This window comes from Sus scrofa, chromosome 17 (assembly GCF_054392235.1).
Source record: "Sus scrofa isolate SSC_HxYL_T2T_F1_AM1 chromosome 17, Sscrofa_HxYL_maternal_Yorkshire_Landrace_v2.0, whole genome shotgun sequence".
NCBI lineage: Eukaryota > Metazoa > Chordata > Mammalia > Artiodactyla > Suidae > Sus > Sus scrofa.
In genome coordinates this window covers 58,788,072-58,800,395 of record NC_139399.1, presented here as the reverse complement: position 1 = coordinate 58,800,395, position 12,324 = coordinate 58,788,072, and the positions used below count along the sequence as shown (strand labels likewise).

Genomic DNA, 12,324 nt, shown 5'->3' with positions numbered 1-12,324 from the left:
TTCTCACCATCCCCCCACCTGAGGCCCCTACCTGTAGAGAAGGGAGTCAAAACCATCCGCCTGCTCCCAATCCCCTTAATCGGATCTGCACCAGTGACCCTTCTGATTAAAACTCCCCATCTGCAATCTCCACTTAAAGCTGGGGAAGCGGAAGCACCATAAATGGAGCGAAAGGTTTGATGGTCCAGAAACCGCCACCTCCTCTGTCCTTGAAAACGTCTTGGGGAGACACTCAGACCTGAGCCGGAGTCCCAGATCTGAATCTTGCCAGTTGTGTGGCCCTGGAGAAGTCACTTCATTCTCTGAGCCTCCATCTCCCTCTTTTGCCTGTTCATTCATTTATTAGCTATTTAGGGGCACCTGCTCTGTGCCAGGCACTCTTTTGGGAACCAGGGACACAACAGTGCAGGACAAACTCAGCTGGGTCCCTGTGCAGCTGTCGTAGGATACAGAGGAGAAAATTCCAGCTCAGCAAGATCAGGGTTGTGAAGGGAGAAGCCCAGGGGCTGTGAGATGACACAGAGGATGAACGGTCTTACCCTAGGCCTGGGAGTCAGAGGTGGCTCGATGGAGCAAGTGGCCTCTGAGCTGGGGCCTGAATGGGGAATAGGAATCAGGCAGGAGAAGTGGGGGAGGGAGGGCCCTCTAGGCAAAGGCAACAGCCTGGGCAAGGATCTGGAGGCATGAGCAACCATGGCAGTGCAGCTCGGGAATTTAAGGGGTTTTGCCAGGATTCCTTACGGAATAGGAAAATAGAGGACATGGTCTAGAGAGAGGAAAAAAAAAAAAGGTGGTTTTTTTTCTTTTGTTTTGTTTTGTTTTTGTCTTTTTGCCATTTCTTGGGCCGCTCCCATGGCATATGGAGGTTCCCAGGCTAGGGGTCGAATCAGAGGTGTAGCTGCCAGCCTACACCAGAGCCACAGCAATGCGGGATTCAAGTCTGCGACCTACACCACAGCTCACGGCAACGCTGGATCATTAACCCACTGAGCAAGGGCAGGGATCGAACCCGCAACCTCATGGTTCCTAGTCAGATTCGTTAACCACTGCGCCACGACGGGAACTCCCAAAAGGTGGTTTTAATACAAAATCCAAATGTCTTTGTTATACCTCCTGCCTTTTTTTTTTTTTTTTTTTTTTTTTTTGCTTTATTTTTAGGGCCGCACCTGTGACATATGGAGGCTTCCAGGCGAGGGGACGAATTGGAGCTATAGCCACCAGCCTTCTCCACAGCCACAGCAAAGCCAGATCCAAGCCACGTCTGCGACCTACACCACAGCTCATGGCAACACCAGATCCAGATCCTTAACCCACTGATCAGGGCCAGGGATTGAACCCACAACCTCATGGTTCCTAGTCAGATTCGTTTTTGCTGTGCCATGGTGGGAACTCCCCTCCTGCTCTCATTTCCTCTCACTCTCCACCTGGTTCATGAAGCCCCCTCACTGAGCTTGTTTCCGTTGCTTAATATGCCAAGCTCATTCCCACCCCAGGGCCTTTGCACATGCTGTGTTTTACCTGGACCACTCAGATGTTTGAATGACGCATTCTACACCCTCAAGTCTCAGAGCCAAGGCATCTCCTGTGAAAGGCCAGCCTTGACTAACCAACCTCATGTGGACACCCCCAAAGCTCCTCCACTGATGCCCCTGGTTTGTTTTTCTCAATATCGTGTAGCACATGGTACCATCTGACAGCATCTTGCTCCTTTATTGGTTTATGGGGTTTCTTGTCTGCCTTTCCCTACCAGCTCCCTAAGCCCGGGGAAATTATCTTTCTTATCCATGTTTCATCCCCAGTGACTAGCATAGCACTTAGCAAGTGCTCAATAAATACATGCTGACTAAATGCAAAGGAATCAGAACTTTATCTGAGAGCTGGGGAGCCATTGCAGGATTTACGGTGGGGCTGTGGGTTGCTTGAATTTCTGCTTCTCTCCTATGACCCATCAATGTAGTCCTGAGGATTCAAAGCAATGGGATACTCTATGGAAAGCATTTTTTATAATGCTTTTTTTTGTGCGTGTCTTTTCTACGGCCGTTCCTGCATATGGAGGTTCCCGGGCTAGGGGTCTAATCAGAGCTATAGCCACCGGCCTATGCCGGAGCCACAGCAACTCGGGATCTGAGCTGCTTCTGCAACCTACACCACAGCTCACGGCAACGCCAGATCCTTAACCCACTGAGCGAGGCCAGGGATTGAACCTGTAACTTCATGGTTCCTAGTCAGATTCATTAACCACTGTGCCACGACAGGAACTCCTATATAATGCTTTTTATATAACTTTATTGAGGCTTAGCTTACATAGCAAATAATTCACCCATTTCCAGTGAACAATTCATTGATCTTTCAGTAAATTTGTCAGGTTGACCTAAATCAATTTCAGAGCATTTTCATCACTCCAGCGAGACACCTCATTCCCATTAATTGTTAATCCCTAACTGCACCTGGTAACCACCAGTCTGCTTTCTGTCTCTATAGATGTGCCTTATCTGGACATTTCATATAAATGGAATCATATACTATGCAGCCTTTTGTGTCTGGCTTCTTTCACTCAGCATAATTTATCTACATTGCAGCAAGTATCAGTATTTCGTTCCTTTTTATGGCTGAATAATATTCCATTGTCTGGATGGACCACAGTTTGTTTATCCATCACTTGATAGACATTCAGATTGATTTCACTTTTTGGCTCTTGTGAATAGTGCTGCTGTAAACATGGAGGGATGGGAAAGCACTTTGCAGGATCTGGACACTAGGCACAGCTCTCGGCTCAGCAGAGCGTCCAGTGTCACTGTGCAGACTTGACCCCAGTGGGCTGTGTGACCATGGACTAGTCCTTTTCCCTTCTCTGATTGATTCGCCCCATCTTTCCAGAGAGGAGCCAGGGCCCTTTTCTGCATGGACATTCTGTGCCTTGTCCACATTCCTGGAAGAGCAGGGGAGTATTCAGAGCAAATGACAGACAGTCTGTTTATTACTGGAGCCAAAGGTAGGCATCTTGTGATCAACCACCAGAGCCAACATTTTTTTTAGGATGAGAAGGGCGTGGCTCCAGCACCCTGGAGTCCCACCCTGGGTACCCCTACCTGCCATTCTCTTCTCTCAGAGGACCAAAGCCCCCTCCCCATTTGGTGCAGACAAGTGGGCAGCAGGATTCAGAACCTCCTCGCAGGGAGAGAGTTTGGGGACAGTCTCTGAGTCCTGGTTCCTGCCTCTGTTCCCTGGGTTCCTGGAGTCCTGCCCAAACCCAGTTGGGCTCAGATCCCAGGAAAGCAAGGCTGGAAATGCAGAGGCCTGGTCAAGGGTTTGAGCTGGAGCTGGGAGGATTTAGTGCTGGCTCCCCATCCCTGGGGCCCAACTCAGAGATCAGCTCAACACTGTTCATTTGGCTTCCACACTGTTTAGAGGGTGCCAGCTGCCTTCGCTGGGTACTGGGGTCCACAGACATAGTCCTGGACCTCAGAAGCAACCGGTCCAGTCCCTGGGGGTAGAGGTGGCAATAAATTCACCAAATAATAAGTCAATAATTAATTATATTAAGTGGCTTTTTTGTGGTGAGTGCTCAATTACTTTCCATGTTAGAGATAAAGAAATGGAGGCTCAGAGAGGGGAAGTTACTTGTCCAAGGCCACACAGCCAGGAGCGAATAAATAACACTAGTATTCAAACCCAAGTCCAACCAGCTTATAAATAAGTATAAGCCTGTGAAAAAACAAAGGCAGTAAAAATTGATCTGAGGCCTTTTGAATTCAATGAATTCTCTTTGCAGCCTTTCAGTGCACCCGCCCATCTTACAGAGGAAGAAACTGAGGCACAGAGGGTTTAAGTCACATTCAAAAGCTCCCTAGCCAGGAAGAGTAACCCTGACCCAGAGAGCTTCAGTGGGTCTGAAAGGGAAAACAATCTCGTGGGCAGAGCTAGGCGGGTGGGGTCAGGGAAGCCCTCACGATGCATTAGCACGTGTGCTATCTGATGCCTCCATGTGCCAGGGAAGGGGGCCTGGCACACTCTGACCCTCCCAACCCAACCCTGAGCAGCGGAGGCCCTACCTCCGAGATGCAGTGAGGCCTCTGCCTGCATTTTCTTCTTTCCTGAGCATCCTTAGGCTAAGAGGAGGGGAGAGGAGTGTGCATATTTTCAGGTGCCTCTCAGGAGGGGGCCCGCCTTTCAGTAACTCTGCTAAGGACCGTACAACAGCCAGGTGCACCAGTCACGCATCTGTCAGCAGACATCAATTATGTGGGCCTTCCCTGGAGTCATCTGGGGGTTAGACACTGGAGCGGGCTTCCCCTGCCAGCCTCTGGGGGAAATGAGACCTCCCAGCTCTTAAAGGAACAGACTCCCCAGGAGTCTGCTCCTCCTCCTGCAGCCAGCCTGAGGCCAGGAGTCAGAGACTGCAGCAGGTCCACTGGGGGAGGCAGCCCAAGGCCGCAGCTCTGTGCTCACAACCACACGTGCAGGGTCTCCCTTCCTGCTGCTCCAGCTGCTGAGGGGTGACTACGGGCACACCCCAGGGTTTCTCAGCCCTGGTACTATGAACATTTGGGGCCTGATGATTCTCTGTTGTAGGGATGGCGGGACCATCTTGCCCATTCCAGGCTATTTAACAGCATCCCTAGCTCCACGCACCAGCTGCCAGTAGCACCCCTCCCCCAAATCATCACAACCAAACATTTCTGCAGAATTTGCCGAACATCCCCTGGGGGCTCAAAATCATCCCAAATTAAGAACCACTGGGAAGCTCCTATTGTGGCTCAGCCAGTTAAGGACATGACATTGTCTCTGTGAGGATGCAGGCAATCCCTGGCCTCGCTCAGTGGGTTAAGGATCTGGCACTGCCACAAGCTATGGTGTACATCGCAGATGTGGCTCAGATCTGGTGTTGCTGTTGCTGTTGCTGTGGCGTAGGCCGGCGACTGCAGCTCCAGTTTGACCCGTCGCCTGGGTACTTCCACTTGCCACAGGTGTGGCCAAAAAAGGGAAAAAAGAACCACTGGAAGATCCCCATTTTACAAAAAGGGAAACTGAGGCAAGAAAAGTGTCAATGCCCAGAGCCACTGGGCTGATAAATGGCCAGGGTGGATTCCAACTCCAAGGCTCACACTCTTAACCTCGATGCAGGAGTTCCAGAAGTTTTATTCCAATGATCACCTATTTATTTTAACAACTACTTAATACATGCATCCCTAATATGCAAAATCAGTTTCACAAAGATTCTTTCTTAGGACAAGGCTAAAATAAAGTGAGTAGTGTTTTTGTAGTCTTAAGGAAAGTATAGTTCAAGTGGCAGAATGTATAATACTACATCAAAACTAAGCAAAGGGAAACAATCATTAATTTAGGGATACATGCATTTGTATTAAAAACTACTACAGAAAAGGGATGACCCGGGGAGTTCCCGTCGTGGCTCAGTGGAAATGAACCTGACTAGTATCCATGAGGACGCAGGTTCAATCCCTGGCCTTGCTCAGTGGGTTAAGGATCCGGCATTGCCATGAGCTGTGGTATAGGTCACAGACACAGCTTGGATCCCACATTGCTGTAGCTGTGGCATAGGTGGGCAACTACTTCTCCGATTTGACCCCTAGCCTGGGAACGTCCATATGCCTCGGGTTGTAGCCCTAAAGAGACCGGAAAAAAAAAAAAAAAAGGTAATGAGTAAAACCTGATTATCACATGCGTGAAGGAGGACACACAGGAAGTGTCAGAGTTATTGCTGCATGCTCTGTTTTTTGGGTGGTGGGTTTAGAGGTTTTCTTTTGATTATGGTTCATAAATATATATAAATTAGGTCTACATTTGTATTTGTCAGGTATCTTTTTTTTTTGGCTGTGCCTGCAGTGTGCAGACGTTTCCAGGCCACCAGGGAACGCCCTCAGATATGTCATTTTAGAAAGTTATTACAGAATTTTACTTTCTCGAGTACAAATCAAGAAGTTAAAACGCAAAAGCTTTAAAAAAAATCAGGAAGCTGGTAGAACAACTGAAGTCAGGGAAACACTGCATGTGGCATGACACTCCCTTCCATCTTCTGAGCTGGCCTAGAAAGACACCAGAGCTCCGTTGTTACCCGTGGTATCCCCAGCACCTTGCAAAGTGCCTCACACATAGAAAATGATGAATAAGTAGTAGCCACATTGAAAACTGAATTCTGGTCCTGGCGCTTCCACTTGTGCTCCATGAACTTGAGCCACAGCCAACAAACACCGTAGGAGCCAGCTGCCCTAGGTGTTGGGTGTGCAGAGATGAATCTCAGAGCCCATCGCTGTGCCCCTAAAGCTCACAGATTCTGGGCAGTGATGGGCACATTCACAGGCACACGCATACCTCTAATAGGCTGTGTGTGGTAAGTACCTACCCCCCCCCAAGGCGTGGCAGAATGACGAGGGAGCCCAGAGGATGAAGTGGCTGGCCCCTCCAGAGATGACCTCTGCAGGAAGGGGCCAAATGGACTGGGTTTTAAAAAATGGATTGGATTGGCGGTCACTGGTCAGAGAGGACATAGACCTGCAGAACTGAGCAACGATATCATATAGAGGAGAAGCTTTTAAGTTTGGGAAGGTGGCAGGAGAGGCCAAAGAGAGGGCTCAGAGCCAGATGCAGAGCAACCTAGCAACTGCGTGTCCCAATTGGGGATTGATCACAGGGAACAGAAACCTCCCATGCTCACCCCAGCAAGAATGGCATTTCCTTTCAGGATGCGGCAAGCAGTTCCAGAGCAAGGATGAGAAGCAAAGAGCAGCTGGCCGCCAGGAGGCTGGGTGGTCTGGGCTGACAGGGTGGTGTGGGCTGAGCTATTTCCCCCGTGAGGGTAGCTGGCATTTATTAGACATTCACTAGGTGCTGCTGGAAGCTGTCCTGACTGCTTCGCATGTGTTAACACATTTAGGCTTTATAGCAACTGAGATAGATACTGTTATTAGCATCCCATTTTGCAGATGAAGCAAACTGAGGCTTAGATTAAATGTCTGGCTGACAGTAAGGAAGTGAAAGTGCTGAGGCTTGACCCCAAAACAGCCTGATACCAGAGCTCGAGCTCCTGACCGTAGCCTTCTACACCCTTTTCAAACCTCCTGTGTCCTCAACAGCACCTTCTCTCTGCCTCTTCGCTTTAACTTCTGGCTGCGCTCAAAGGTTCAGCTTTCTCTGATTTTTTTTTATGAATTTTATGTTCCCCTACGACTTGGGAGACAAGTTGCTTAAAGCTTGGGCACATCTTGAAGCTGCTTGGAGCCAAGATTTTACTTGGCCATTTAATTCAGAGGCTCACCATCCTATAAACCCATTCACCCCTGGATCCCTGAACTCAAATTTTCTGTGGTGGGCTTGTCCATTTCTGGGCCGCTCAGCATCAGCCAGGATCAAATGATACAAGCATGGAGACCCCTCACCTCCAGCCCTTTAGCAGGGGCAGCTGAAAAGGAGAGGCGAGTCTATGAGAAGAAGGCAGCTTTTGTGGGTTTGAGGGGAAGGGCTGAGAGAGAAGTCTAGGAGTTTTGTTTTTTTCCCGAAGAGAAATTTAGTAAGCAAGGAAGTGATGTGGTCGGATTTGTAGTTTTGGAAAACAAACAAAAAGACCCTCAGAGCAATTTATTACATTTGCTTGCATTTCCATATAAGCCGTAGGCTGGCCTAGGTTCCATTAATTTCAAGGGTCAAACCCTCTTCTTTATTCAGGGCACTCAAAGGTACTTAAGCCGTGATCCTTCGCTTCAACTTTCATAGTCCAGTCAGGAGTTCATAGCATGGGGCCAGGATGTCTGTGTCTCCCTGGAAATCACCTGCAAACCTTGAGGGTTTAGCAAAAAGGTCTGTGGTTTTCATCGCCTTTCTAACACAGCCTTAAGAGCTCAGGCACTGGGGTCCAACAGACCCAGGTTAAAACCCTGGGTTTGCAACTTACTAGCTTTGGAAGCCTGGGTTTCCTCATCTCTTCATTGGAGGTATAATACTTAATGGTGTAAGAATGAAGTAAGGAATTGGGAACTATGTCTAGTCACTTGTGAGGGAGCATGATAATGTGAGAAAAAAGAACGTATACCTGTATGTGTAACTGGGTCACCATGCTGTACAGTAGAAAATCGACAGAACACAGGAAACCAGCTATCATAGGAAAAAATAAAAATCATTATATATATATATATATACATATATATATATATATACCAAAAGGAGAATGAAGGAAGGAATTGCATGAAAAGTGACAAGCACAGTGCCTAGCATGCAGTGAACTCTCCTTAAATTGTAACTATTGTTATTATCATTAATATCATGTTGTGGAAGCAGTACCCCACCCCGTAATAGTTATGAACCAGTGCTCTAGATCACAAGACAGCACACGATGGCTTGCGGGTCAAATTCCGCCCCCTGCCTGTTTATATAAATAAAGGTTTTTTGTTTTTTTGGGTTTTTTCTTTGCTTTAGGCTTTTTCAGGCCACACCTGCGGCATATGGAGGTTTCCTGGCTAGGTGTCAAATTGGAGCTACAGCTGCCAGCCTACCCCACAGCCACAGCAACACAGGATCTGAGTTGCATCTGCGACCTACACCACAGCTCACGGGAACGCCAGATCCTTAACCCTCTGATCAAGGCCAAGGATCGAACCCACAACCTCATGGTTCCTAGTTGGATTGGTTTCCGCTATGCCGTGATGGGAACTCCTGTAAATAAAGGTTTATTGAAACACAGCTATGCTCATTCATTTATGTATTATCTAAGGCTGCCTTCATGCTACAACAGTAAAGTGTTTGCAACAAAAAATTCATGGGCTTCAAAAATCTAAAATACTTACTATCTGGCCTTTTCTAGAAAAAGTTTGCTGACCCCTGGGCTTGATGATTCGTTTTAAATCATGTCAGTTCTCTTGGCTCTCAGTTTCTATATGATAAATGGATTTGAATACATAATCTTTTTACCTTAAACATCATCATTAAGTGACTGGGGAGATGTGAAAATGTTCTTGAGTGTTGGGGGACCTCCTGCAGTCCCAGATACTAGGGTGACCCTAAACCCCACTCTCTTCTCCTCCTCGCAGATCCTCGCCATAATTTCCATCATGTTCATCGTCCTCTCCACCATTGCCCTGTCACTCAACACGCTGCCTGAGCTGCAGAGTCTCGATGAGTTCGGCCAGACCACAGACAACCCCCAGCTGGCCCACGTGGAGGCTGTGTGCATTGCGTGGTTCACCATGGAGTACCTGCTGCGTTTCCTCTCCTCCCCCAAAAAGTGGAAGTTCTTCAAGGGCCCACTCAACGCCATTGACTTGTTGGCCATCTTGCCGTACTACGTCACCATCTTCCTCACTGAATCCAATAAGAGTGTGCTGCAGTTCCAGAACGTCCGCCGTGTGGTCCAGATCTTCCGCATCATGCGTATTCTCCGCATCCTTAAGCTGGCGCGCCACTCCACTGGCCTCCAGTCCTTGGGCTTCACCCTGCGGAGGAGCTACAACGAGCTGGGCTTGCTCATCCTCTTCCTTGCTATGGGCATCATGATCTTTTCCAGTCTTGTCTTCTTTGCCGAGAAGGATGAGGATGACACCAAGTTCAAAAGCATCCCAGCCTCTTTCTGGTGGGCCACCATTACCATGACAACAGTTGGGTATGGAGACATCTATCCCAAGACTCTCCTGGGGAAAATTGTGGGGGGTCTCTGCTGCATCGCAGGGGTCCTGGTGATTGCTCTTCCCATCCCCATCATTGTCAATAACTTCTCTGAGTTCTACAAGGAGCAGAAGAGGCAGGAGAAAGCAATCAAGCGGAGAGAGGCTTTGGAGAGAGCCAAGAGGAATGGCAGCATCGTGTCCATGAACATGAAGGATGCATTCCCCCGGAGCATCGAGATGATGGATATTGTGGTTGAGAAAAATGTAGAGAACATGGGTCAGAAGGACAAAGTACAAGATAATCACTTGTCTCCCAACAAGTGGAAATGGACGAAGAGGACACTGTCCGAAACCAGCTCAAGTAAGTCCTTTGAAACCAAGGAGCAGGGATCCCCTGAGAAGGCCAGGTCATCTTCTAGTCCTCAGCACCTGAACGTCCAGCAGTTGGAAGACATGTACAACAAAATGGCCAAGACCCAATCTCAACCAATTCTCAATACCAAGGAGTCAGCCACACAGAGCAAACCAAAGGAAGAACTTGAAATGGAGAGTATCCCCAGCCCTGTAGCCCCCTTGCCCACCCGTACAGAAGGAGTCATTGATATGCGAAGCATGTCGAGCATTGATAGCTTCATTAGCTGTGCCACGGACTTCCCTGAAGCCACCAGATTCTCCCACAGCCCTTTGGCATCACTCCCCAGCAAATCTGGGGGCAGCATGGCCCCAGAGGTAGGCTGGCGGGGAGCTCTGGGTGCCACGGGTGGTAGGTTTGTGGAGGCCAACCCCACTCCTGATGCCAGCCATCACTCTACATTCTTCATTGAGAGCCCCAAGAGTTCCATGAAGACCACCAACCCCTTGAAGCTTCGAGCGCTTAAAGTCAACTTCATGGAGGGTGATCCCAGTCCATTAGTCCCTGTTCTGGGGATGTACCATGACCCTCTTAGGAACCGGGGGGGTGCTGCAGCAGCTGTTGCTGGACTGGAGTGTGCCACACTCTTGGACAGGCCTGTGCTGAGTCCAGAGTCCTCTATCTACACCACGGCAAGTGCTAGGACACCCCCCCGGTCGCCCGAGAAACACACAGCAATAGCATTCAACTTTGAAGCAGGTATCCACCAGTACATTGACGCGGACACAGATGATGAGGGGCAAGTGCTCTACAGTGTGGACTCCAGCCCTCCTAAGAGCCTCCATGGGAGCACTAGTCCCAAGTTCAGTATTGGGACAAGATCAGAAAAGAACCACTTTGAAAGCTCCCCCTTACCCACCTCCCCTAAGTTCTTAAGGCAGAACTGCATTTACTCAACAGAAGCATTGACTGGAAAAGCTCCCAGTGGTCAGGAAAAGTGCAAACTTGAGAACCACATCTCCCCCGACGTCCGTGTGTTGCCCGGGGGAGGAGCCCATGGAAGCACACGGGATCAGGGCATCTGAACGAGCCCACATGGAGGAGAGACTTGTGGCAAGGTCCAAAGAGGAGTGCTGTTCAGCTTACCTGCAACGGAGCTTTTCTGCATGTACTCTGAAACAGATAAGGCTCTGCAAAGCCCCCAGAAAGAAGAGAGACTCCAGAGAAAGCTCCTTTAAAACCCTGAGAGCTGTAACAGATCCACCAGAATGAAGTTGGCCAAGCCATAGAGTATGGCACCTCCTTGTAACAACTCCACTGCCCTCTTTGGAAGATGACACGAGCAGAACTTACAGCCACCACTACCACATTCTAGACACAACCAAGGCCACCTACTCCCCATTCTTCTCTCATGGCTCTCCATCACAGCCTCTGAGGTCAACAGCTCCATCCCTCCTGGCTCCAGCTGGAGAAGGATGCTGGAACAAGCGGCTGGTATTGAGAGAGTGGGTTGACCAGTTTGGTTTTGGGTGTTGCCTGGCCAACTCTAGGAACCTCTGTCCATCACCTCACGGGTGGATCCCACTGTTAGAAGGCCACGGGGATTGCTTGTGTCATGGGGAAAGCTGCACCATAAGCCACGATCCCGGCGCAGAACCCTTACTCAAATGTCTTCATTGACTTCAGTATTCCATAGTACCTGAGATTTTATTTTGAGATATCATCAGGGTGAGTTGCACCACTTGTACTCAATTCTAATTGCCCCTGGCAATCCGGGAGGGGTTCAGAAGGTGGGCACTCAGCCAACAGGATGAACTCTGAGTGTTGCTTTAGGGTCGTAGAAGGAAAATGCTTTCTGTACATCGCTAGTGTAGGCTCAAACGATACGCAAGTGTCAAATATGCAAAAGATTAGCTTATTCAAAGAGACTGTATGTCACTGAAGAACAGAATAAAATCTGTTTTTTTTTTACCTGAAAAAAAAAAAAGGAAAAAAAAAAAAGTCCCCAGTCGAAATGCCCCATTCCAACTTTTGAATACTTCCTGCTGAGGCAGGGAAAGCATTTACTATGATAGAAATTCTTTTTTGTTTCCTGTGGTATCCAAGTTTAAAGAAAAGTTAAAATAAAAAGCACTTTATGTTTTTCAAAAATAGGTTCTACCAGGGACAGTGTCAACATCTTGCACTTTAAAACAAGCTCAATTTCCCGTGGGCCACTTGTTGGGACTGTAGTTGGGGTTTTGCTCCATGCATGTGTCTGGCCACGGCCACAGTGGGTGATATTGTGTTGGTTTTGCTGTCTGCCATGTCAAAGTCCATGGGCGCCTTCCCTGCCCCCCGAAGCTTCCCCTTAACCCCCAC

At 48.7% G+C, this 12,324-nt stretch overlaps 1 protein-coding gene across 8 annotated transcripts in view; it reads left to right on the top strand.

Moving 5' to 3' along the window:
• KCNB1 (potassium voltage-gated channel subfamily B member 1) overlaps positions 1 to 12,114 on the top strand; it is a 104,957-nt gene extending 92,843 nt beyond the window's left edge. For 7 of the 8 annotated variants that reach the window (XM_021077287.2, XM_021077288.2, XM_085002852.1 and 4 more), the window contains one exon: positions 9,039 to 12,114. In XM_021077287.2, coding sequence (XP_020932946.1) covers positions 9,039 to 11,048 — 2,010 coding nt within the window. In that variant the 3' untranslated portion in view covers positions 11,049 to 12,114. 8 annotated transcript variants of the gene reach the window in all.
• Positions 12,115 to 12,324: the final 210 nt, after the last annotated feature.